The sequence below is a fragment of the Seriola aureovittata genome, chromosome 2 (assembly GCF_021018895.1).
Source record: "Seriola aureovittata isolate HTS-2021-v1 ecotype China chromosome 2, ASM2101889v1, whole genome shotgun sequence".
Lineage (NCBI taxonomy): Eukaryota > Metazoa > Chordata > Actinopteri > Carangiformes > Carangidae > Seriola > Seriola aureovittata.
Window position 1 is genome coordinate 23,558,737 of NC_079365.1, and position 23,766 is coordinate 23,582,502.

At 39.8% G+C, this 23,766-nt stretch overlaps 1 protein-coding gene across 2 annotated transcripts; it reads right to left on the bottom strand.

Annotated features, from left to right (window-relative positions):
• Positions 1–90: 90 nt before the first annotated feature.
• On the bottom strand, positions 91–16,105 carry alpl (alkaline phosphatase, biomineralization associated). 2 transcript variants are annotated; one of them, XM_056405575.1, is made up of 13 exons: positions 14,526–14,685; positions 14,312–14,390; positions 13,230–13,395; positions 12,221–12,340; positions 10,844–10,959; positions 9,962–10,136; positions 8,469–8,644; positions 7,217–7,357; positions 6,987–7,056; positions 6,712–6,846; positions 2,094–2,285; positions 1,849–1,968; positions 91–1,042 (listed from the first exon to the last, which is right to left on the bottom strand). In XM_056405575.1, exons 3-13 carry the CDS (start codon positions 13,348–13,350, stop codon positions 777–779), a joined length of 1,632 nt encoding a protein of 543 aa, XP_056261550.1. In that variant the 5' UTR covers positions 13,351–13,395; positions 14,312–14,390; positions 14,526–14,685; the 3' UTR covers positions 91–776. The 2 variants fall into 2 exon arrangements, with proteins under 2 accessions (XP_056261550.1, XP_056261542.1); XM_056405567.1 differs by lacking the exons at positions 14,312–14,390; positions 14,526–14,685 and adding an exon at positions 15,946–16,105.
• Between the last annotated feature and the right edge of the window lie 7,661 nt (positions 16,106–23,766).

The window sequence follows — 23,766 nt, forward strand, 5'->3', positions numbered from 1 at the left end:
GAAATTATGTTTTTTGGAAATCAAAAGGCATCTGATAAAAAACAGCATTTACGAGAAGTTTAAAGTATTAATGTTGCAACAAAACTGATATTAAGATTATCAGAAAACAAACACATTTTCTTTATTGGTTAAGAGATTTTACAACTTCTGTTATTGGACACAACATTGGCAGGTGGGCTTTTTCAGAGCTTTAAGTATGCACAAGGTGTATGACAAGAAATCCACTGTATCTTCTCTTTTGTTTGTTATACATTCAATTGCCTCTGATTTTGGCGTGAAATTTGTCCTTTGAAATGTGTTGTAAAGACACCATAATTACATGAGAGATCTTTTGAAAGCTTATGAGGTAGATTCTGTTAACGGCACATTTAAAATATGAAACATATTCAAATGTTTGAAATGCCAATCTATCAATTCAAACCTAAAGGGTTTACATTTAACAAATAGGTTTAACAGGTCCTAAAATCCTTAATAAAAACTATTAAATAGACAAATCACAACTGAGATCTCTGCAACACCATTTTACACTTCAGTGCATCAGGGGTGAATGATTACTTTTGTAATGTTTTACATATTTGCCTGAATAGACTAAAACTGACAACCTTATGCTTTTGTCCATTAATTATCATAACATGACAGTGCCTTAATAGTGGTCCCATGATCAAAATACTGTAGCGTGAAATTAAAAAATTTAAAAAACAACAACAAAAAATTGAGATCTTGAAATTTTTGACTAAAACAGGGATATTAACAGGATTACAATGGTCAGGGATAGGTCAGCAGAGAAGTCGGGTGACTGTGAGAAGGGCTGCGATGCTAGAGAGGACGGGGCGTAAACCGGCAGTCCCGCTGCTTAACTTACAGTGTTCCTTATTCTGGCCGATGCAGGCCGCATAAGCCATTACGTGGGGGATGTAGTTCTGCTCATGGACCCCATGAAGCAGGTGAGCCAGAGGACCTTTAGCAAACACAGCAACATCCTCTCCTCCATGAGTCTCCATGTTCAGAGGCACAGCTGCCTGGGCCTGGTAGTTGTTTTCCTCTGAAAGTAAGCAACACAGAGAAAATGCAGAAATATTATCATTCCATAGGCAATAATGACGCATGACGAGAAAAAAACCTACCCTAAATTGATTGGTTTGGACCTCTAGTAATACCAGGGAGCTGTTATTTAGATTATCTTTTGGATGTGGACAAGGACAAATGCTCATAGAGTATGCCTGTCAACAGCAGTAACAGTCCAATATTTACAGCAATGTGCCAACAAAGACAGGAAAGGATATATTACACTTTTGTTTTAAGAGGAAAGAAATGCATTCAGCACATTTATTAGACAATGTTTTGATTTAGTAACACTGAAATGTAAACAAATCTTATTTATGCAGCATTAGTCAGAAATAATTTAATAACCACTTGTAACTTCACACCCTTTGTAATAAGTCATTTTGTGATATCTTACTGCAATTTGCTGTTAGTCTTCCCATAGTTATTCCCAGAAAGTCTATTTTACATATCAGCACAGAGCAACACCCCATTACTGAGTCATGCTCTTTACTAAAACTGTATTACTGTCTGTTGCTAATACCGCAGGTGGAGAAATTTATATTGTCTCCTTTTCTGCGAAAGATTTTTCCTTGAATGATTACAATTGCTTTGATATGATAATTCCTACTTTTGTAAGTTTATTTTGGGGGAATAATAAAACACACCATCAACATCAATGTTGTTGTATGCGCCTTTTCTTTTTTTTTTTACAACGTTAAAGAAGTTTAGTTTGGATTTTTCTTTTAAATATATTACTGTTCCTAATAAAACACACCAATCTGGTGGCTACATGATATTACTTACGGTAGTCAATAGTGGACACATTCTCCCTTGCACCGTTGATCATTTTGTATCCTGGTCCGTTCCCATATAAAATGGAGGTGAAGGGCTTCTGATCGACATCACTCAACATGGGGGCCAGACCTGTGGATGGAGAATATTAAGAATATTATGGATTTTTACTAGGTTATAATCATCTATTACAACTAATCACATGGCACAACAAAAATAAATAGTACTGCTGTAGTACTAGTAATAGTACTGCTTACCAAATATTGTGTTTCCTCTGGCTGTGTAGCCTCCGAAGTTGAACATGTGAGAATGGTCAGCAGTAACTATGGTCAGCGTATTGTGGACGCTTGTCATGAGATCTGCGCGGCCGATGGCCCTGTCCATTTCCACTGCTTCATGCAGAGCTTGCTTGGCCTTGCCCTCGTGGTGTCCGTGGTCGATACGTCCCCCTGAAAGAGGACGGCTGTTAGGGAAATTCTCATTGTAGACGGTGAAGAAAGAGCGCTGGAGTGCAGGACGACTGATGCAGAGGATGTTTATTGAAGCTTGGCCAAGGAGAAAGGAGGAATCATCACTACAGTTCTCTGTGCAAGATGTCACCTCAAATCTGAAGCAGGAACCTCTGGGGATAGGTTTTTTACATTTAGAGAGATAACTATAGATAGCTTACACTCCATAATTGGTCAAATAACCCCATAAGATGGAGAAGGGCTTGGAGAGGGATGTGTTACTATACTATTAGTTCATTAACCATAAACAAGGAAACATAACTATATATGTACAAGTGCTTATTCTTAGAACACTCAGCCACTTGTTACTGCCCATCCAAGGTCTGTTGTTATCAGCCCTGGCACCAGCAGTATCAGCCGCCTGAGTGTCTCAAGTAATACCTGGCACAGTGACCTAGGGCCTCATACTGACCTCTCACCTGAGTCAGTAACTCATCAGGTGGACAAGAGAAAATTCCCTCACAAAGGCCAGCTTACGCTTTAACGAACTAGTTTGTATGACATGTTGTTTGACCATGTCTGAAGCCGTTGGACCAAGATAGGCATGGCGTAATAATCATTCAAACGAGCCGAGCGATGCAAAGTAGTGGTGTGCATAATGAAAAATGAATTCAAACCCTGCTCACATTCTCACCTGCACAAACCCGGCAAATCGCTGTGTGAAGCAGACTGACCTTTTCGCAAAGTTACAAAAATCAGTCAGATGCCGCCCCCAATATTCCCCCGACAAAAAGGTGTGGGGGCAGGGGATTGCGACGTGGTCAAACGATCCAACAAGCACTCAGTCCCGAGACACACTGACCTCTTTATTCTTGCTTATTCTGGCTGAACAATTGCTGTCGTACTTGCAGGTGTTTGCGAAGTACACACACAAGTACACACAAGTACACCAAAACTCCTGTTCTCGTATCTAATATCGTACTGACATTTTCTGCTGACACTGACTTCAACATATTTTGCTGGCAATGATGATAAAACCAGATCAATACAAAACATCGCTGGAATGGTTTGTGTTTTGTTTTCTCCGACATAGGCTGCCTAGAATACACAGCAAAAGATATTAAAAAATCCTTTTATACCACAAACTATTACATTTCTCTGTATCTACATTGTTGTCCACTTCTCATCTGCCTCAATGGCTGCTTTGTCTTGGATGTTAATGTTCTTTATCTATTCCATGTAAATGTTACAGAATGTTATCTTCTCATTGTATTTTATTAAATGTTGCACAATTGTTTTCCTCAGAGGGACAATAAAGTGGTTGGATCTTGGCAGCAAAGTAAAATACTTAGAAAATGGTTTCTTTTAAACCAACTACAAAAAACGTATGTTTTATTGAAACCAAGTGCGACTAAGTGAATCATTAAAATGTTTTCTAATGATTCACAGTGGTATGCAAAAGAATTGTTCTATAATTTTTATAGAATCTGGAAGGATTTTTTTTCCCCCTGTGAACACAAACATATCAGTCTGGCAGCCAATATTAAAAAAACCAGCGTCTCTGGCTGCAGGACAATCTTGCTAACCGTAGGCAACCCTACAAACTGTCACTCCTGGAACGATCGTAATAACCTTCAGAGTTTATCTGCTTCACACAAACTCCATTCAATGATATAAAAGCTACATTGCGTGTTTTAAAGGGGTATATGTTCACAAAGATGTCTGCCTCTTGACTATCTCTGGTAAGATTATTTTTTCATGTACGATACTTTGGGTAAATTAAGACTCTGTTTAAAGTGAAAACAGAATTTGGCCGTGTATGGGTGTGAACCATGGGCTTAGGGCCGTGCCTCTTACAAGCAGTCGGGCACTCAGCCAGCTGCCCTGGATTCCCAGCTACTCAGTAGCTGCAGGGAAGTTCTTCCAGTTCACTGAGCCTTACCTCCAATACTGCAAATTTACTACTTTAATCACATGTACCCTTATTGTTAAAGGAAGCAGAGGAATAAGTAAACCAAAGACACATCCAGCAAGAGAGAGCAGGACAGTGGGAGGGAGAGAGTAAGCCATCGCTAACTGCCAAGCTAAAGAAACTAGTATATGTGAATAGAATGTAAATAACAGAAATACCAGCAACCAGAAATGAGACGATACGCTTACCGCTGCACAGCAATAAATACCCTGTTAAGATTTAAAAGGTTTCTGTCCACTGAAACGACAGAGGGCTTTTAATCCGAAATGGTTACATGAAGTGTTCAGTTTGTATTAATGCGTAATTTAACAACTTTAACAGGAGCAAATCAAAATGTGGCTTCCTAATAAAATAGCATTATGACCAATTATACATATCAAACAGAGGTAGTTAGAAATAAAGGCCTGTTACCTTCAGAGGTTGAGGTACATAAAGGCCCCACTGCGCTGTTGTTGTCCAGCCAAAAAGTCTCTAAATCTAACCACAAACATGCTAAATTGGCAACACTGCAGGCTGTAATTGCCCCCCTAATAGAAACTGTTTGCACCAATTCATTTTGAAAGAGCAACGGCCAATGGGGAAACTTCAGCTCAAGTCAGTCACTCACAGACATTTGAACTTACAGGGCTGGTCCTGTTGTTGTGGTCTCTTAAAACACCTTTTCTTTGTCTCTAAATTTTCATGCTCCCCAGTACTGTTAGCAAACCACAGTCATGTTTTCCTCTTTATTGTCAGTCAGGAGATGTCATTGATAAATTCAGTTTGTGGATGTCCTATCAGACCTGTGTATGAGAATAACAGTAGGCAAACCTGGTTGTGCAGTTAGTTGATAAGCTACACCCACACAGTACTGTCATAACATTTTCCCTGTACCTCCGGTCTTCCCTTTGTTTCTTACAGAAGAGAAACAGAGGGAAAGCTTGTAGAAACACATACTTGTGCCTCTAAAGCATTAACATGAGTAACAGTCATCTAGTCTTAATGCTAAACTAGGCTCAATACAGACTAAAGGAAAAACCTGAAAAACGAGTAGAGATACAGGATGACAATGCCCCCATCCACAGGGCATGAGGGGGTCACTGAATGGTTTAATGAGTGTGAACATGATGTGAATCATATTTTATGGCCTTCACAATCCTCGGATCTCAACCCAGTTGAACAGCTGAGGGAGATTTTGGACTGACGTGTTGGACAGCGCTCTCCACCACCATCGTTAAAAACACAGAATGAGGGAATATCTTTTGGAAGAAAAATGTTCATCCCTCCAGTGGCATTCAGAGACTTGTTGAATCAATGCCAAGGAGCACTGAAGCTGTCCTGACAACATGTGATGACCCAACACTTCATTAAGACACTTCATGTTGGTTTTTATTTTATTTTCTCACCTGTTTGTATGCCCCAAATCTGGCACCATACTTGACACACAAACGTGTAAAAGCTCTTGATCTTTTCATCTCATGCTACATCCACACTTCTATGTTTTCGTTTTTTAAAGCACTTCTCTTTTGCTACATTTTCACCTCCCGTCCACACTACTTCGGCGTCTTTAAGCACAGGAAACGGAGACTTTGGGAAACGCTGCTGCCCCTGTTTTAGTTTGAAAACTCCAGGGTTGCGTTGTCATCTGGACGGGCGAAAGACCTTTGGAAACGATGACGTTGACACCCACGGTCGCTCCCTGATTGGGTCTTATCTGCCTCGACTAAAGGGAGTGAAAGCAACATGGATAACGAATTACAAGCATTACTGACCCTGTTGTTTTTGCTAGCAACTGTTGAGGAGTTAAATTCTGCATTTTAACACTGCAGCTGTCTTTGCAGTTGATTAATTGCAAAAACAAAAAAAACTACGAACGAAGAACAGCAGAGTAGACAATCTGTTTCCTGTTTACACCGGCTCGTGCATGCCCGGTTTACAGGATTGCTCAGGTATGTATGCGTTTTCAGAATGCCACCCATCCAAATCATTACACACAACACAATGTGTTATTTAACCTCCTGAATCCTGTCAACCCCAGCTGGCCCTGACCGGAAAAGGCTCTGTTCAACTTAGTTTAAAAATCGGATATTTACTCAGAAAATTCACACTGCTTCCGCAGTTCTACAAAAACTACGCCCTCACTACACATCAAGCCCCCCCCTTTCCAATGCGTCTGACAATACTGATAACAGACAATCTACATTATGCTGCAAGTAGCCAGGTGTGTCAAGGTGTGAACGTAAGCCATTGCTTTCAAGCTCTCTTTTCTCATTTTTTACACAAATACTTCTGACTGCTGACTACAAGACCGCAAAGACATGGAGAAGCCACATGGTTCTTAGAGAGAGATCAGGGAAGGAGTGTGAAGTGTGCTGAACCAGGTCAGTAGACAAGTCTGACGGACCTTTGTGAAATCAATAAATCCAAAACAAAAGACGACTGTCGTGTTTCACCATGAAAGAGATTCAAATTCACCTTCTACAAGCAGGTAAAATCCACGGGTGTTTTTCCTCAGGATCTTGATGGCCACATCCACCATCTCCGTCAGTGAAGGGTCAGTCTCAATGTTCCTCTCCAAGTCATATGTCAGATCCCCAGGCTCAAAGAGACCTGGAATAACAGGGCACGGCAAGGGCAAGACACAGTTCATGGAGAAATAAGATATTAAACACAGAATATAAGCCCCGGGCAAATGTATATACATATGGCTTCATTTACACTTCAATGAGACACTGAGACGGGAAACTCACCCAATAAGTAATCCACGTTGTTAGGGTTCAGTGATAAGAGCTGCTTCTTGTTCCATACATAATGGCCTTTCTGCACAGTTAAAAAAAAAAGACACAAATGTACAGCACAGTGTGACTGGTAACACTGCAGTTACTTTGAACTCCTAAATATGCAAATGTAATTGAAAAGATAAGAGAAGGAGCAGAAAGAAGGGAAGAGCAAAAGAGATGAAAGAGGAGGAGGAATTTACTTTATCCTTCATTCTGTCAGTCCACTCCTCCACCAGGTTCCTCCCGTCTTTCCGTGTGCCGCTGTGCTTTGCCACGCCGGGGTACTCGACATCTGAGGTGTTTTTGGGGAACATGTACTTCCTGCCTCCGCCCATGATCACCTGAAAAGCCGCAGAGTAGAAAACAAAATTACAGTCTCAACCACTGTAGTAAAGGAGGGAAGAATAACATGGAACATAACATTGCAGTTAGGTTGTAAATATAATAGATACACAATCTGGTTAGTTCAGTGTCAGTACAAAAGCAGGTGACAATTAGATGTTTCAAAGTGCTTGTGCCTCAATGATCTACTGTTAAACTATTTATGAGAATTACGGTTGCAAATTATTATTTTAGTAATCGATTAACCTGCCAGTTGTTTTCTTGATTGATTCAGTAATTGTTTGGTCCTTAAAATGCCAAAAAAGTGAAGAAAGAAAAATGCCCATCACAGTTTCCTCATGGCAAAAGCAATATCATCAAATTTCTTGTTTAACAAGACTAAGCTACCTAACTACAGCCATGCTAGCGGCTCTGTGAGACTGTATTTAGGTACAGTGTTGCTTTGAGCTAAATGCCAACATGTTTAGCAAGTACATTTTTCACTGTGTTAATCAACTTGGTTTGGCTTGTTAGTATGCTAACATTAGCTAATTACATCTAGGGCTGATGGGAGTGTCATTAGTTTTGCAGGAATTTGATCTTAAACCGAAGTACTGAACAAATTAAAATTATAACCTGGTGGTGGCTCTGGAGGAAATTCAGAGGATCACCAAGTTACTACAGTTCATGCTGAGGGGACCACAAATGTCTGTACCAAATTTCATGGCAATCCATCCAATAGTTTTTCAGACATTTCACTATAAACTACAAGCGTGATCCTCATGGCGCTAGAGAAAAGTCAAGACATCACCAGAGTCATTGGGTTTCATTCTGTTTGGATCATGAATGCCTGTAGGAAGCTTCACGGCCGTCCATCCAATACTTATTGAGATATTTCAGTCTGAACCAAAATGTTGGACTTAATAACAGACCAACATAGTCATCATCAAAGTCAGGCCACTAAAACGGGTAAAAACCCAACAAGAACAAGGAAACATTTAGAATTTTTTTGCTTAAAAAATGGCAGTAATTATTTATCAATGATCAAAATAGTTGCTGATTATTTTTCTGTCGAATTGATTCATCGATTAATGGTCTCGACTCTAATCACAATCAATACTTTCCACTCACATCGATGTCGGGAATGTTTTCGAAGAGCTGTCTGGCGATATCCTTGCAGCCGGCTTGCAGGGCTTCAGCCGGCATCTCGTTGTCCGAGTACCAGTCTCTGTCCACACTGTGGGCGTAAGCAGCGCTGGGAGTTGCATGATTGACACGAGTCGTAGTCACTATTCCCACCGACTTGCCTGGAATTGACACACATATTCAGCTCTTATAACAACCGCAGAGTCATTTCTGATTAAAGCAGCGGTTCCGACTTCAGAAAACCTGCAACATTTTTAGCACAAAATTCCCAGGAAAATTCCTAGAAAGGAATCACATGACAGCCAGTATGGACATGATGATTACAGCAATCAACAACTCAATAACACCACAAATCATGTGAAAATGTGAAAAAAAACATCGAAGAAAGTCCGCAGTGTCATGTCCACCAGTTTTCTGGCATAAAAACCTTCCTGGTGTTAAAGATAACACTGGTAAAGCCAGCAGAGGACATGCTCGTAATATGACCTGATGAAAAACACGTTTCTATTTGCTTTGTGTGGGAGGTCAGCCACTCCCTGCCCTGTTCCCCCAGGAATGATTGGATTTCTTATTATCTGTGACCCCTGACCCCACACACATGCTCTCACACAAACACACACACACACACACACACACACACACACACACAACCTGACCATCACCCACCCTTGTCTTATCCCCACCACAGCCATCTGAAAATCCAGGATACTGATTCCTTTCACATCTCGTGTCTCCTTTTCTGTGGAGCCTCTTATCATTTTTTTCAAAATGTTGACTCACACAACATGTCTTCAAACACATTACATAACACTGTGATATGTCCTTGAAAAGTTAGAGTAAAATTCTAAAGAAAATCACATGATTTATTGTGATACTAGGGTCATCGTCCAGCCTTTTGATCAAAACCTTTTGTATGAGATGTGGCTCTTTGTGGTGTTCCGGCTCTGTGGATAAAGCATTGAACTAATTATTTAAATTGAAGCAAGGACACAGGCACATTTGGGTTCAGCAAAACAAAAAACAACCACAAACCATAGGAAAGTTCAAAGATGGCCAAACAGGGAATTAAAAAAAAAATCATTAAAAGCCTATCTCTTGTATTTTTAAATGAGAACACGTGAGAAATAACACTTTGGGTTAGGTAAATGCTACTTACAAACCGCTCTACTGATAACTTTAGTTCAAAGGATGAACAGCTGAAAAGGGGAATGAGCAGAATGAAAAAAAGTGTATTAAGAGCATTACTTTCAAAAGCACTTCAAAGTCAGTGCTTTGAGCGATCAAGTCGCCCTGTTGAGTGTTCCCACTTCACGTTGACACAGCATTAAGTACAGCCAGAATGAAGTTTCCTTGGACATGAAACGCAAAATATAAATTGCAAACTAAAAAAAAAAATTACAACTCTGCATCACTGTAGACAAGGCGACATCCATGGAGATGGGCTGTGTTTATATTATGTTAATTCAGTGTCAGCCTACCTGCATCCTTGGCCCATCTGAGGATGGAGGTGACCTCATTGCCCTCTGTAGTGTTACACTGGGATCGGACAGCAGCTGCGCTCACGCCCACGGTGCCTTCGTTGGCCTTGACCCCGCAGAGGTAAGCTGTGGCTGTGCCAGCACTGTCTGGCACCTGTGCGTTAGTGTTGTATGTCTGCAGAGACACAGGCCATTGACATGTCATCAAATTTCAAATACCAAATGGGACTGTTCGACAGGTGCTACTCCAACAATAACAACCACTGATGAAAACGCATTTGGCGCTGGGTATTTACAGCTAGACATTTGGCAGACAATCAATAATTAATTGTTGTTCTTGTTATTATAAGTCTTTTTTGAGCAAACATGAAAAACAGTTAGTTTTAAGTAACTTGAAGGTTGTGAATTCAATCTCTATGTATTCTGGACTAATAATCAGACAAGACAAGCAATTTTTAGACATCACCTTGGCCTGTGGGGAATAGTGATCAAAGAGGCATTACTGTGTACTTGAGTAAATGAATGCAAGCTATTCAAATATATAATATCAACAGTCATGAGGAAATATGTTTTTAATTTTAGTTCTTGCCTTGGATGCCACCTACGCTACAGAGTGCCGGTCTAATGAAGGAACATGTCACCAGTGCAATGTGTGGCAACACTTATCCTTTAACTGATACATATGAAGCTGTTATTGCTGTCAATATCTGACCTGTTTTTTTTTTTTTTTTTTATCAAATCTGTAACATAATTCACAGCCATTATGACATGACACACTGTATGACCTTGTTTACGGTCACAGGCCTTTGTCAGGAAGCCATTAATGGCCTCAGCAAGATCAATACATTGTCCTATATGTATGATATAATAACCGAGTCAGACCTTGGCCAATGATACAAAAGGGAATTTTTCCATCTCCAGCTGCATCTCCTCTCCACTCTGTCCCATCAGCTGACCCTTCAGTATTCGAGCGGCCGTCACCGTGGGAACGCCCATCCCTAAACATCAAAAGCAGGTCGACTGTTAGGCTTGCATTCGTGTGCCCTCAGGGTGATAAAGACCCCCAGAGCCTGTACATGATCAACATTAGCATGCTTTATTCACCACTGAGCTCAGTTTGCCACAAATGAAGGATTGTTGCTTTCTTTGGCATTTTAGAACAAGGTTACTGCTGTTAGGTAAAACATTTTCTTAGATACAAATTACTTCCAAAACAAACACCCAGGAAAAAAAGATAGAGAAAACAAGGATTAAAAAAAATAACTTTTGAGGTTATGGGAAGAAAGGACCCTGTGTAGTTAATCTGTAACTTGCTGGATGAATTTAACTTTCAGTGATTCTTTGTTGTTTAGTTGTCTAGAATTAATACCTGAAACTGAACATAATCACAGGAAGTGAGGATATCTTTATAAATCTTTATCCTGCCATACATGGGTGAATGCCTCTGGTGTTTGGTTTTCTACATTGAATGGATAAAATTACATATAATAATAATCACCAGAGAGTATGAGAAACAGTTTTATATACTCCAAGTCAACTGTTTATTTTCATCTTATGTAAATTCTATGTCTTGCATGCAGAAAAAAAAAACAATTTCAATAAAACATTGCATGAATTGCTGCTTCTTTCACATGACTTCAGGCTTAGAGGTACAAAAAAGAAACATTTTATCGTACAGCCGACTCTCATTACTTTTTAAGACAAGATCTAGTGCTTTTCCCTGTACAAAGTAGGCAAAGATTAGACAATCATTCCCTGTTGTGTCTCACCAGCTTGTAAGATGCTGCCTGTTATTGTCTGACTACACTAACATGACCACGTATGCTGCAGCGCGCAAGAATGTCGTGCTGTGCCTATAGTCCAAACAGAGAGAGGGGCAGAGGCCCGATGGAGGATAAAAGTTATTGTGTGACCAATGAGCGTCCCAGCACAGACACAAGCCCAGTGATGTGGTGGCAGCACAGTTGTTTTGTTTGATGCTATTCATTAGAAAACATTTGAAAAATCTCATTCATGTTCCACTGGATTACTGGATCCTCTATAACGTCATTTCAACGTAATTAAAAGTGTAAACTCGGCAGGATTGTCAGAATAAAATGACAAGGGCAAAATGGTCAAGGCTCTGCACTGACAATTTGGGTGTTTAGCAATGAGATTACTGAAAATCCCTCTGCAGCAAGGCTACCTTCCACTTTTAAGTGGTTTTACACAGGGTCGGGGGGGGGGGGGGTATAGAAAAATAATGATGTTGTGTCTCACCATCTCCAAGGAAGAGGATGATATTCTTTGCTGTGTTTTTATTGAGTTTTTCCAGTGTCAGAGCGTTCTTCAGCGTCCGCTGGGCCCACGCATTCCAAAATTTAGGATCCTTCTCTCTCTCTGTGCATCACAATAAACAGCAATGAGTGTGGTTAGCTTTGGATATTCACAGGATTCAACAGACACACGTCTGTCCGTAAGAATGTTGAGTGCATTGAAAGTGGATCAGATTCTTCAGAATGTAAAACCACTTTGACAAACTGTGTTAACAGATTAGTGTATTGACAGATTATTCAATCAAACTTGACTAGTTATGTCATACTATCTGTGCTCTGTTTACCCCTGTAGCCACAACATGAACTACAACTGAACTGAAACAACAAGTCGATTAATTGACTAGATGTAAATGAAATAGCAACGATTTTGATAATCAATTAACGGTTTAAATCATTTTTTAAATTGAATAAAATTGATTTCAGCTTCTTAAATGTAAATATTTGAAGGTTTCATCAGTCTCCTACGATAGTTTATTGAATATCTTTGTGTTTTGGGCTCGAATTCAGTCAAAACAAGACATTTGAAGATGTCATCTTATGTTCTGGGAAAACTTTTTTCACTGTCAGTCAGTAGATTAATAAATAATTAAGATAACCATGTTTGAGTCAAATTGTCAAAAAAAAGAGACGTACATTAACATTTCACATTAAGAATCCACACACCGGATAAGCCTTACCTTTTGTTATACAGAGGCTTTTACAGGATGATCATGTTTTAGAAAACGTATTCCTGTTATTTCTCTGTGGTACCAACAAATTGAATGCTGGCAAAATGTCCAGTTAACACACAGGAAATCCTTTTGAATAAATAAACTTCCTTCAAGACTTTCAAACATTCTCCTACCACCTTGAAAACCTGCAGTGTTTGCTGGACATCTCCTGTCGTGTTACAGACGTATGGGCAGTTGTTGCTGTTTGTGCGGTGGCGACTGACTAACAACACAGTAACTTACCTGGGAATTGTGGCTTCCCAAGACTCCCCAAGATCAGACAGGAGCAAATGATGAGCAGGGTTGTCACCTTCATGTTGTCGTCTCTGTGTGGCTGACGCGTTACTCTAGACAGCCATAACATGCCACTTTGAGAAGCTGAGGAAGCCTGTCTGCAGTCGCCTCACAGCTACGAGAGAAAAAGGGACAACACACTTATAATTAAGTCTGTGTCATCATGTCACAAGCCGACTCTGACAAACTGGTTTAATATTTATTTACTCTGTGATGATTTAACTTAGGACACTTATTTCAGCCAGATAACACACTTCTTGCTCATGCTGTGGCACTGTAAATATCTAATCTGAAAGTGACTAGTGCAACCACAGGCTTGTATTACTGAACAGACAACCCCACCGGAGTATTAGTTCTTTGCTGAGTGCAATCTTAACAGCAACTGCAGACAGAAGTTCCCTTCTCTCACATAGGCTTTCTAAATAAAGAAACAGGCAAAAGGAAACTGTGTGTCTGTGTTTTCAAATCATCACAAACCAGTGTAGATAAAAAGATATTTCCTGGTATTGTCTCACTTGTTGAAAACAGATTGTTCGAGCCCACTTTCAAGCTTCACACCAAAAACAAAAGGAAGGCTTGGTAAAGTTAAGCTCAAGGCCTTGCTGTGAATGTAAGCAGTCACAACAGGGGCCCTTATGGGTCCTGGTCAGTAAGGCTTTCATCTGCAATTATCCATGCCCTCCTCCTTTCTTCCCTGTGCTTACAGTCAAGGTCATTTTAATGGGATTGCGCTCCATAGCACTGAGAGGTTTAAGGGCCATAACAAAGCCGATTAACACCAAATGATTGACTGGACACGTCCACCCCTGAGAGGGAAACTCAAGATATTAGCACTTTTATCACAAAAATCTTTCACCTGTGCAATTCTGACTCTGAGGCTTCAGATTCTATGGACAGGGTTGCGTGCAAACATGCATTATATCATACCCTCCAAACTGCAGCATGAATACACTTTGACGTAGTTAAAGCAATCAATAAAATGTACTTGTTTCCATTCAAGCCTGTTGTCATTCAGTGCACATACAGCATACCTTTGAGCTTCACTTTTCCATTCTGACTCGTCAACAACTTCAAAAGCTTGTTCAGACCGGTTACTGTGCCAAGCTCCATCTGGTTTAATAAAAAACAGGCAAGTCTGAACCACTCAGGACACATTATCTGCTCCAACCAGACATAAGTCAATGAATTCAATAACAAAGTGCAGAATTAGTACAAGGTGATGTGCCAGAAGCCAGTTGCTTTTACCGTTCCTCAGACCGCGGCAGGCCATAGTGGCCTCAAAATCTGCCTGGTCCACCCACAGGCAGTGAACCAGTCAGTCTGCAGGTAAAATAGCAAAGCAATACCACCACGGCTATCAGGAAGATGCCAGCCAGGAAAGTGGTCAGTATCACATGAAATCCCACTTCTGCCATGGCGTATCCAAGCTTTCGGCTACTCCAATGAGCCTAAAACCACAGCTGTTGTCAAAAGGGGGTGAAATTTCCCAGCACCAAATTATTCCACCTCCTTCAGCTTCATGCTGAGCTGCCACTGAAGCCCAGAGGCAAGTCCCACAGACATTTACATGTGCTACTCCAGCAGGTAGCAGCTCCAAAGCTCGGATTAGGCTTTTAATTATGCTCAGAAGTGGAGCGTTGACAAATAGAGGCTGACCTCCGAAATATTCTATGAGAACCCCACATTCATCTCTGCTGCACTTCAAGAAAAGCAAAGCAGATGAGTGCCTTGTATAGTTTTCAGACAGAAAAGATTCTGTTATCACCCCTATCTCTATTCACTCTGACTGGCAAGGACACATAACACAGTTGCCAGTTTTTAAATCGGCAACTTGGTTTGCTTCTCACACCAGTCTCACCCAGCATCTTGTATGCACCCGGAATAATGAACATTTAAACAGAATGAAACAGTGTCATGAACATCTTACTTATTTTCTTTATTGTATTAAAGATCTGATATGTCACTATGTATGAATATTTATTCGCTAAAATGAAAAAAAAGTTGATGAAACAGATTTTATAATCACTGTGTCAAGAACTAAATGGGTTGTTCAGTCAAAAGTAAAGCCTCCCAAAATGTTTTCATGTCCAAAAAACCCGAATTAGATCTGAAAAGGTTACCACATGTCTTTAAAAAACAAATTATATATAACTGGGGGCAGAAGAGGCATCTTATTACAACCCCTCATACATTAAATGGGTTGTGGAATAGGAGGGGATGCAAGAAAACGCATAAACCCATTGTAGGCACTTTTACAATCTCAAATTGTCTAAATCACTTAAAGGTTGTAATCAAAAATGACAACATAAAATCTCGTATTACTCACTAATAAATGAGTTAAACTGTACTGATGAAGACCACCGGGATCAGCTCTTAAACTCTAGTGTAAAACGAGAAAAAAAGCTGATGTCGGTGCAACAGCTGACCAGAAACCTATTTTTTAAAATCCACATTGGATCCTTCGACATCGCAGAGCACGGATGAACTCAGGAATATTCAGAGCGGATGCTGAGAGGAAAGATGCAAAACCCAATAGAAAAAAAATGAGTATAACAACCTGTAACCATATTTCAGTTTTTTACGCTCTGATAACGCGTTTCTCCCCGAAGCAACCTGTTATCTGTAGAAAACAAGCCAAAAAAAAGTTGCTCGTAGTTTTACTTACTGTAACTGGTTCTCCAGCCAGAAATCTACATCCAAATGTGCCTGAAGTCCATTCAGTCCCTCTTCATTAATCGTGTACCGCTGCTTTCACAGTCCTTTTTATAAGGCCACACTTGTTCGACACTGGCACTGGAGGTCTGAGAATAGCGGTCTGTATCCCACCAGGGAAAAAAACTTAGAAATAACGATGCAGTGCTGCTGCTGCGGGAGGAGATGGACCGAGAGCTCCGCCTGTCTGACGTCCGAGGAATTGCTTCAAGGACAGAGCACCATCATACAGTGACTGCCAGAGGTGGAAGTAGCAATGTAAAAACTCCACATTTTAAGTAGAAGGCTTGCAAGATTTTAGTAAAAGTACAAAAGAAAATACACCATGTTGCTGTTTAAGTATTTAAATTAAAGTTTCCATGCAGGAGAATGTGAGAAGTTATACTACTATATATTATAATATTGGATTATTGTTATGATGCATTCAAATTAATACAGAGATCTAAGGTTGTAGCTGGTTGAGATGTAGCTAATATTAATTATTTACTGTACCATAGTTTATTCATTGTTTTTGTAATTTAAGTTAGGGACCAAGGCCACATACCACAGTATGTATGTCCTAAGCTAGTTTGTTGTCTCCTCTCTTACACTGACCTTAAAATATTCAAGAAAGTAGGCCTACATACAAAACACAGAAAAATTCTACAAGAAAATGCATGGCAAAATTCAATAAGAAAACACATACAAAACAGCACAAAACACAAAGAACATCCAATGCAACATATTTTACAATGTGATTATTTATTTGAATTTCAAATCTTCTACAAAATCTACAGCGTTAAAAAAATGTTGTGAAGTAAGAAGTAATATATTTCTCTCTGAAATGAATATAAAATACCATGAAATGTAATTACTAAAAATTGTATTTGCAACACTGCAAACAAGTTTTACAGAGCACATTTTAACTGCAGGTAACAGAGGCCCCAAATTAGACAACACAGGTTTACTTACTGCAGCAAGTAGCTGGCCTTAATTTATGAATTGACTGGCAGACAGATTTGATTCAACATTTATTTGATTAAGCATAGGCTCCTTGCTGTTTACTGTGGCCTCCTTTGGATGTCACTGTAAGACCTGATTTTACCCCTCACAGTTGTGAACTGCAGGCACTGAACTGGCTGACAACCTCGGTCATGGTACAGCTCTTACTGAGAATAGTAGCTTCTGCTTTTTCCTCTTCACTATATTGTGTCTGCTGGGAAGTCTGGGTTACTTTAAGGTTATACTGCTGTCACTTGTTGCACTGTGAGGGCCTTTAAAGTGTTATAAAAGAGGCGCATAAACAGTGTGATGAAGGATGAAAGTTTACTAGCTAACTTTTAGCTAGCTGCAGTCAGACAGCGGTCAAAGGTCATAGATTCTTTATCATCTTTAATGGCTTTGTGGTGTAAAATTTGAATTTGCAAAGTTGGTAACTATGACAGCCACTAAACACTAAAGCAGAAGAGATAAACCTATAACTCCAAACAATGAAAAAATAACTCAAGTAATAGTAGCCTATTCCTACTTAAAATGAACATTAACATTTATGTCCTTATATTTCTTTATACTCTATATTGAGGAGTGCAATAGCAGCCTCCAGATAAATATAGGTACTTTTAACACCAAAGCAGTGAAAAGTAAAGTTTTAAAAAAATCCATACAATGGGAATTCTCCAGTATTAGAGTAATGGTAATTTAACAAAATTGTTACTAAGGTAAATTACTCTAATAAACACCTATTTGGCACTGACTGCTAGGGTGAGCTACTTAACTGTGGCACTAAATAAAGTGCTTTAAAGTGAGACAGGTAGTTGTATGGGTTTGTATAAGACCACAAAATGTGTGTAAAAATAAGATAGTAGGCTACATTCTGCCAAGTGAGGTGAAGAAGAAAAATGGACTAACGCTATCATAAATGTGCTACAAACAAAGGCTTTCGGTCAGGTAGGTCATCTGTTAGCTAGTTGGATAAATAAAAATGTGCTGAAAAACAAGGCAGCTCTTTTTTTTTTTTTTATCACGGTTGCTGGCTTTTTCACAAGACACAGAACATCCGGAGAGATCAGCTTTAGATTATCATCACCGCGTCTCTTACAGTGCTTTTTTTTTTGTTGTCGTAAGGAACCTTTGCACGAGTGCGACATGATTTCCGGTGTAGCGCAGAAAGTTTCAGGGAACTATCTTGACAGTGAAGCGCAGTGTCTTTGGCTGTTGTAGCTGAGACTCACTCACTGTCCCCCGGTCAGAAAGCACACGGGAGCAACAACAGCAGCGGCGGAAGACCATCTGACAGGAGGGTAAGAACGTGTCTTCTGACTACAAACCATAGCCTACTAAAATATGCTGTTTAAGTCAATCATGAAACGTTAAATTAGGTTGAAATTTTTTTTTTTTTTTTTTTGAAATGTGTTTTATATCTGACACAACATCACATGTGCTCAATTCTACGCTGGGATTGATTATTGCTGGCTTGTGTGCCGTTGTTGACATGAAAGTACATTTCCTAACGAGTAAATTAACTTTGAATATATTCCTTACATAACTACAGGCTATGCAACGTTTGCTGTATAACAGTTACGGGACCTCGCATTACGTTCAGTGACTTTATTGTTGCTGCATTGTGTTTTAATCTCTTCCCAATTGGGACTTGGGGTTTTGCTGCTTTGCTCTACTTATGAAATGTGCTACCAATCTTTTTGTTGGGTAATACATCTAACTTTTTTTTTTTTTTCTTCACATCTTCGTTTCACAAACGTCCTGTGTAACCTAGTAGGAATTTTGACACCCATAAAGTTTTCCCATCAAAGCTTCACATATACTCAGGGTACTTCCAAGTGAATGATATAGTCAACATCAACCCAACATTTCAGTTATTTACAGTGGCCTGTTCAACATTTCAGATTATAAATACAGTAGCTGCAACCAAAACCACATCTTAACCAACATAACTCTAAGACAGTTGCACATTTGTTTTTGCCTGATTTTAATGGTCACAGAGGCATAAAATAAATTTCTTCTTCCACTGTCTAAACGTTATTTTAGATGGTTGTGAGCTAATTTATCTGATGGGGGCTTGGAGGGGAGGTGGTGAGCAACTACACGAAAGAGATCATCGATCAAAAAGCAAACTGACTTTGAACATAAACCCACTTAGCGGATCAGTGGCAGACGTAGAATTTCATGTAATGGTTCGTTTGAGTGTCTCTTTAAAGTAAACGGTCATGCTAAGCAACACATGCTCACCCAAAACATACAGTAACAAGGGGTCGTTTTGTTAATCAACTGAGAGGGGGAGGAAAAATTGTAGCTTTCTTTATATATATATATATATATATATATATATATAGTACTTAAAAGCTACAGCTGCAAAGTGATTCACAGGAAGAAGAAATTAAAGCAACTAAATTAAAGTGAGAACAGCTTCTGGATTTTGGCAAAGATGCTGTAATTTATTAAAGCCAAAATGTGGATTACATCGCTGCAAGGTCAGCAAGGCAAGACACGAAGACTCTTCTTGTCACGGGAAGAAATGTTGTGTCATCTGACTCTGTATCATCGTCTTTTCCTTTTAATTAAATGCTTTATTATCTGTTGTTCTAACTCACGAGGCAGTTAAAATGCTACTAATTCAAACCAGTTGGCTGAATGCTTAATCAAACAGTTGGCTACAGTGAACTTGTTTACTCTGCAGACATGGAGCACACAGATCACGAGCGATGCCTGAGTGATCGATTGGTTTAATAAGAGCACACGACTCTGGATTTGTCATGCTCAGGCAGCTTGATTTACTCTGCAGTTATTCATTACCTAGGTGTGATCATGAGTGTGCTGCAGGGTGCCATAACAACAGCAGGAACAGGTAATCTCCTGTTATCTGTCTGTGCCTTGGCTGAAGAACTCATTGTGAGCGAGCTTCCATGTGCCACTCCTTGTAATCCTCACCTCCTCTCACGCACTTTAAATCACTTTTGGGAGACAAACATCAAGTATTTTGAAATATATTGATTTATATAAGAATGTAATGTAAATATACACTATTGTGCCTGACGAGGTATAGGACCTGACTGGATGACATTTGATCATCGCACATAAGAGTACCTGAAACATACATAGGAGAGTGACTTGGTGTGTTCTGCCAAGCAAGAATTTCAGAGCTGCAGCCTGCATATTAATAACCACGTGAGAAAAGAGACAAGCTCTTTATTTTATTTATTTATTTTTTCAAGGCACACACACAACTAAAAATAAACCAGAAGTGTTACGATTCTGCTAAAAGTCCCTTGGCTTAGTTTAACAATCCTGCTCCAGAGGAGGGAAAAGCTGATTGCCTGGGAAAATAGTTTTTTTTTTTTTTTTCTTGTTAACATTTTACATTATCAGGGTGTTTTCTCCAAAGGAAACGTCTCTGTGCTGTGGAAAGAGAGAAAATTCCAGTGGTGTCTTGATGTCAGAGGTTAGGAGCTAAAGCCTGAGACAATTTTGTCTTTATCTGTGGCCTTCAGACAGAAACACAGAACTGTGTAAGAGCTGCGGTGGCCCACGGCTGCTTTTAGTGATGTCTACTCTTTGAGTTATCATCTGCATCTTTTTGTTTGCTTCATTTGTTTATGAACATGCGCTCAACGTAGAGACACAAGCACATACCGTACATGGCACTGGGTCACATATAGGTCAAGGGTTACAGTGCATGTCAGCTTGTGTCCTAGTAAACAACCACCAAACAAAATACAGTTGTGTGTGATTTGTGTGCAGTTGCAGCATTGCAGTGTGTGCACTTTACCTTCAGATGAGATAATGCTGAATAGGACAAAACCCTTTGTAATGTGCTTGTTTAATCTTGTAGTGAGAAGCGTTGAAGTGTGGTCATGTTTACACATGGCATTGTGGTATTTCTGGAATGTTTTCTAAACCTCGCTTTTCTCCTTTGGGATTCAAGAAAAGGGTTAAGTGATACTTACTGCTTCACACTTGAAGAGGAAGTTGTTGATTTTTTTTTATTTTTACAATCATTACAAGCACGATATCAGTCACAACTGAAAAGCAGAAGTTGTATTTCAGCGGAAATGTGCCTCCTGTCACAGAGGTCAAGTAACTTGTCACACTGACTCTGAGGCTCAAATTGTCACTAAGATTGTTTTTGGTGTGTAATCTTCAATTACTGATCCTCTGTGGTCTGAACCCACATTAGACCAAGCATCTACGTGGCTTTTCACGGTGGTTTAATGAACCACCTTTTTTTTAAGATGCAAAAATGTGTTTACTGCCAGCTTACGTCAAACACGCCGGTAAATCATCTGTCGTCTCCTTCCTTCCACCGATGTCTTTTCAGCTTGTTTGTTTTTTTTATACTATTCCTTTTCATGTTTTCTCCTATAAATTCTTCTCCTGATTTTCTTTTTTTTTTCTTCAGAAAAAAAGTGTCAAACACTGTATGCTGCATATACATGCAGCACTGTATCCCAAACACAAACATACTCCAGTTATTCTTGGAGGAATGCCCCCGCGCTACAAATAATCGTCTGGTTTTAGGGATCAGTGACGAATTACTGACGCATGTTTGTGGTTTACAGCCTCACTCGAAGGTAGTGGCCTCACATCACTTCCCAGAATTGTGGGATGCTGACCCTTCATACTGTCAGCTTTTTTGTGGGAAGACATCTTCATGCCCTGTAGGACACAATAGGAGATTTGCTCCAAACTGTCCAGAACTGACCTTGACCACAGACTATTAGTAGGCCAATGAGAACTGCATCATTTTGTCTTTTCAAATGGCTCCCAGTTGTCACTTAACGTGACTTCCAGTAAATCCAGGGCATCAACACAAACTCTTGCCTGCAGTCTTTACAGATGTTATCTGACAGAACTTTCACCCTACTACCACACCAGCAAGTTATGGCATCCTGTTGACCTCAGATTTTAGGTGCTAATATGTGATTCCAAGTTTTAGGATTATGCAGATGAGGATATTATGGTGGAGATCATGACGCATTAGATCAGGTACAAAGGTCATGGGCATATTTCCTAAGGAACGGCTGATATTCCTCACCAAATATCATGAACAGGAAAGGGAAAACAGTCAGTGTGACAACATGTGCTGCACCCCAATGCCAGGAAAGTCAAAAACAGTGAACGCGCGATGAGGAATGTGTGCGTGTGCAACAACATTGCAGACCACATGATCAAATCGGGGATATTTTTTGATGTGTAACAGTAATTCAGTGAATTCATCTCTTGTTTTTGTTAAGTGGAGCAGCTGTAATCCTGTCATGAACTGTAGTTAAATATCAATGGTACAAATGCTGTGTGTGACTGTGTGTGTGTGTGTGTGTGTGTGTGTGTGTGTGTGTGTGTGTGTGTGTGTGTGTGTGTGTGTGTGTGTGTGCGCGTGTGTGTGTGTGTGTGTGTGTGTGAAGAGAAAATGTCAAACATCAATATTCCCATTAAGACTTTTGCTTTTAGCTATAGGTCATTTGAAACCATTTGTGTAATTGAAGGTGTCCTAAAAACAATTGGTGTCCCCTTACCTCTGCCCCTCCCCGTCTGTCTCTCTGCATCTCTCATCACTTTAGTCCTCCATGTTTTGTCCCAACAGTCTCTTTTATAAGCTGATAATGTGACTTTGCCACCTGGCTGCTGGGTTAAACAAAGCTTAAAAACACACCAGCACAGGAAGGGTTTGGACATTTGTATGATATTATTTATTGTTGTTTTAAGGTTAAGATGAGGCCATCAGCAATCCCCTCCTCCCATAGTTATGGGGTTTGATTTGCGGCATCTTGTCTGATAGAAAACAAGATTTAACAGGAATCTGTGCTCTTGGTTTTCCTGGAATTCTCTGGAATGCATGTGGTGGGAGCACGATTTTCTCCTCTGTGGCATGTTTACGTGAAACGTGAAGTGAGCAATAAAATAAATCATGGATCTGCGAATGGACCGCTCTCTGGCTTTGTTTACAAGATGGTCTAATCCAGCGTCATCCAGTAAACATTTATATTCAGACGCTGGTTCGTCTTGTGTTCAGTGGATGTTAACATGGGAAGATGGAAGCCAGAGCATGACGGTAAATGTCCAGAAGGACAGAGACTGAGATTGTACTGAGAGAACAAAGGCAATCTGCAGCTACTCTGGCAACACATGTGATGTATGGTGAAAATATTTCACTTGGAAAGAATATAGTCAGGATTCTTCCCTTCCACAGTCACCTCTGCATTGTTATGTGCTGTATTGAGAAACCAGCCATATTTCTGTCAGGCAGACAGACAGCTGAGGTTAATCATTGCCTTCTTTCAGTGTTGGTGATAGTGTAAGAATCAGGTTTAAACAATCTAATGTAGCTAAGTCTCAGCTGTATGTCCTTTGCTGAAGGTGCCCCATGGAATTTTCTTGCTAAAAAAAGTTTGTTTACATTCAGTGTGCATTAATAAAATGCATAGTGTGCATCAAAGACTGCAACCAAACAGTTATTTTCCTTATCAATTAACCTGCTGATCATTTTATCGATTAAGCAATTACTCATTTAGTCTATGAAGTGTAAAGAAGTAGTGAAAGGCAGCAGTTCAAACTTCCCACAGCCCGGGCTGACACTTTGGCATCGCCTGATTTGTTCAAAATTTATATTTCATAAACTATCATATATGACAAAGGAAAAAAAAAACAGCCACTGTGACACTTTTGCTTGAAAAGTGGCTGAAAATTAATTCCCAATTAATCTTTCCATCGACTTATTGACTAATCGACTAATCGTTGCAACTGTGTTCATCCTTGAGGCCTGACAAATGTGTTGGATTTATTT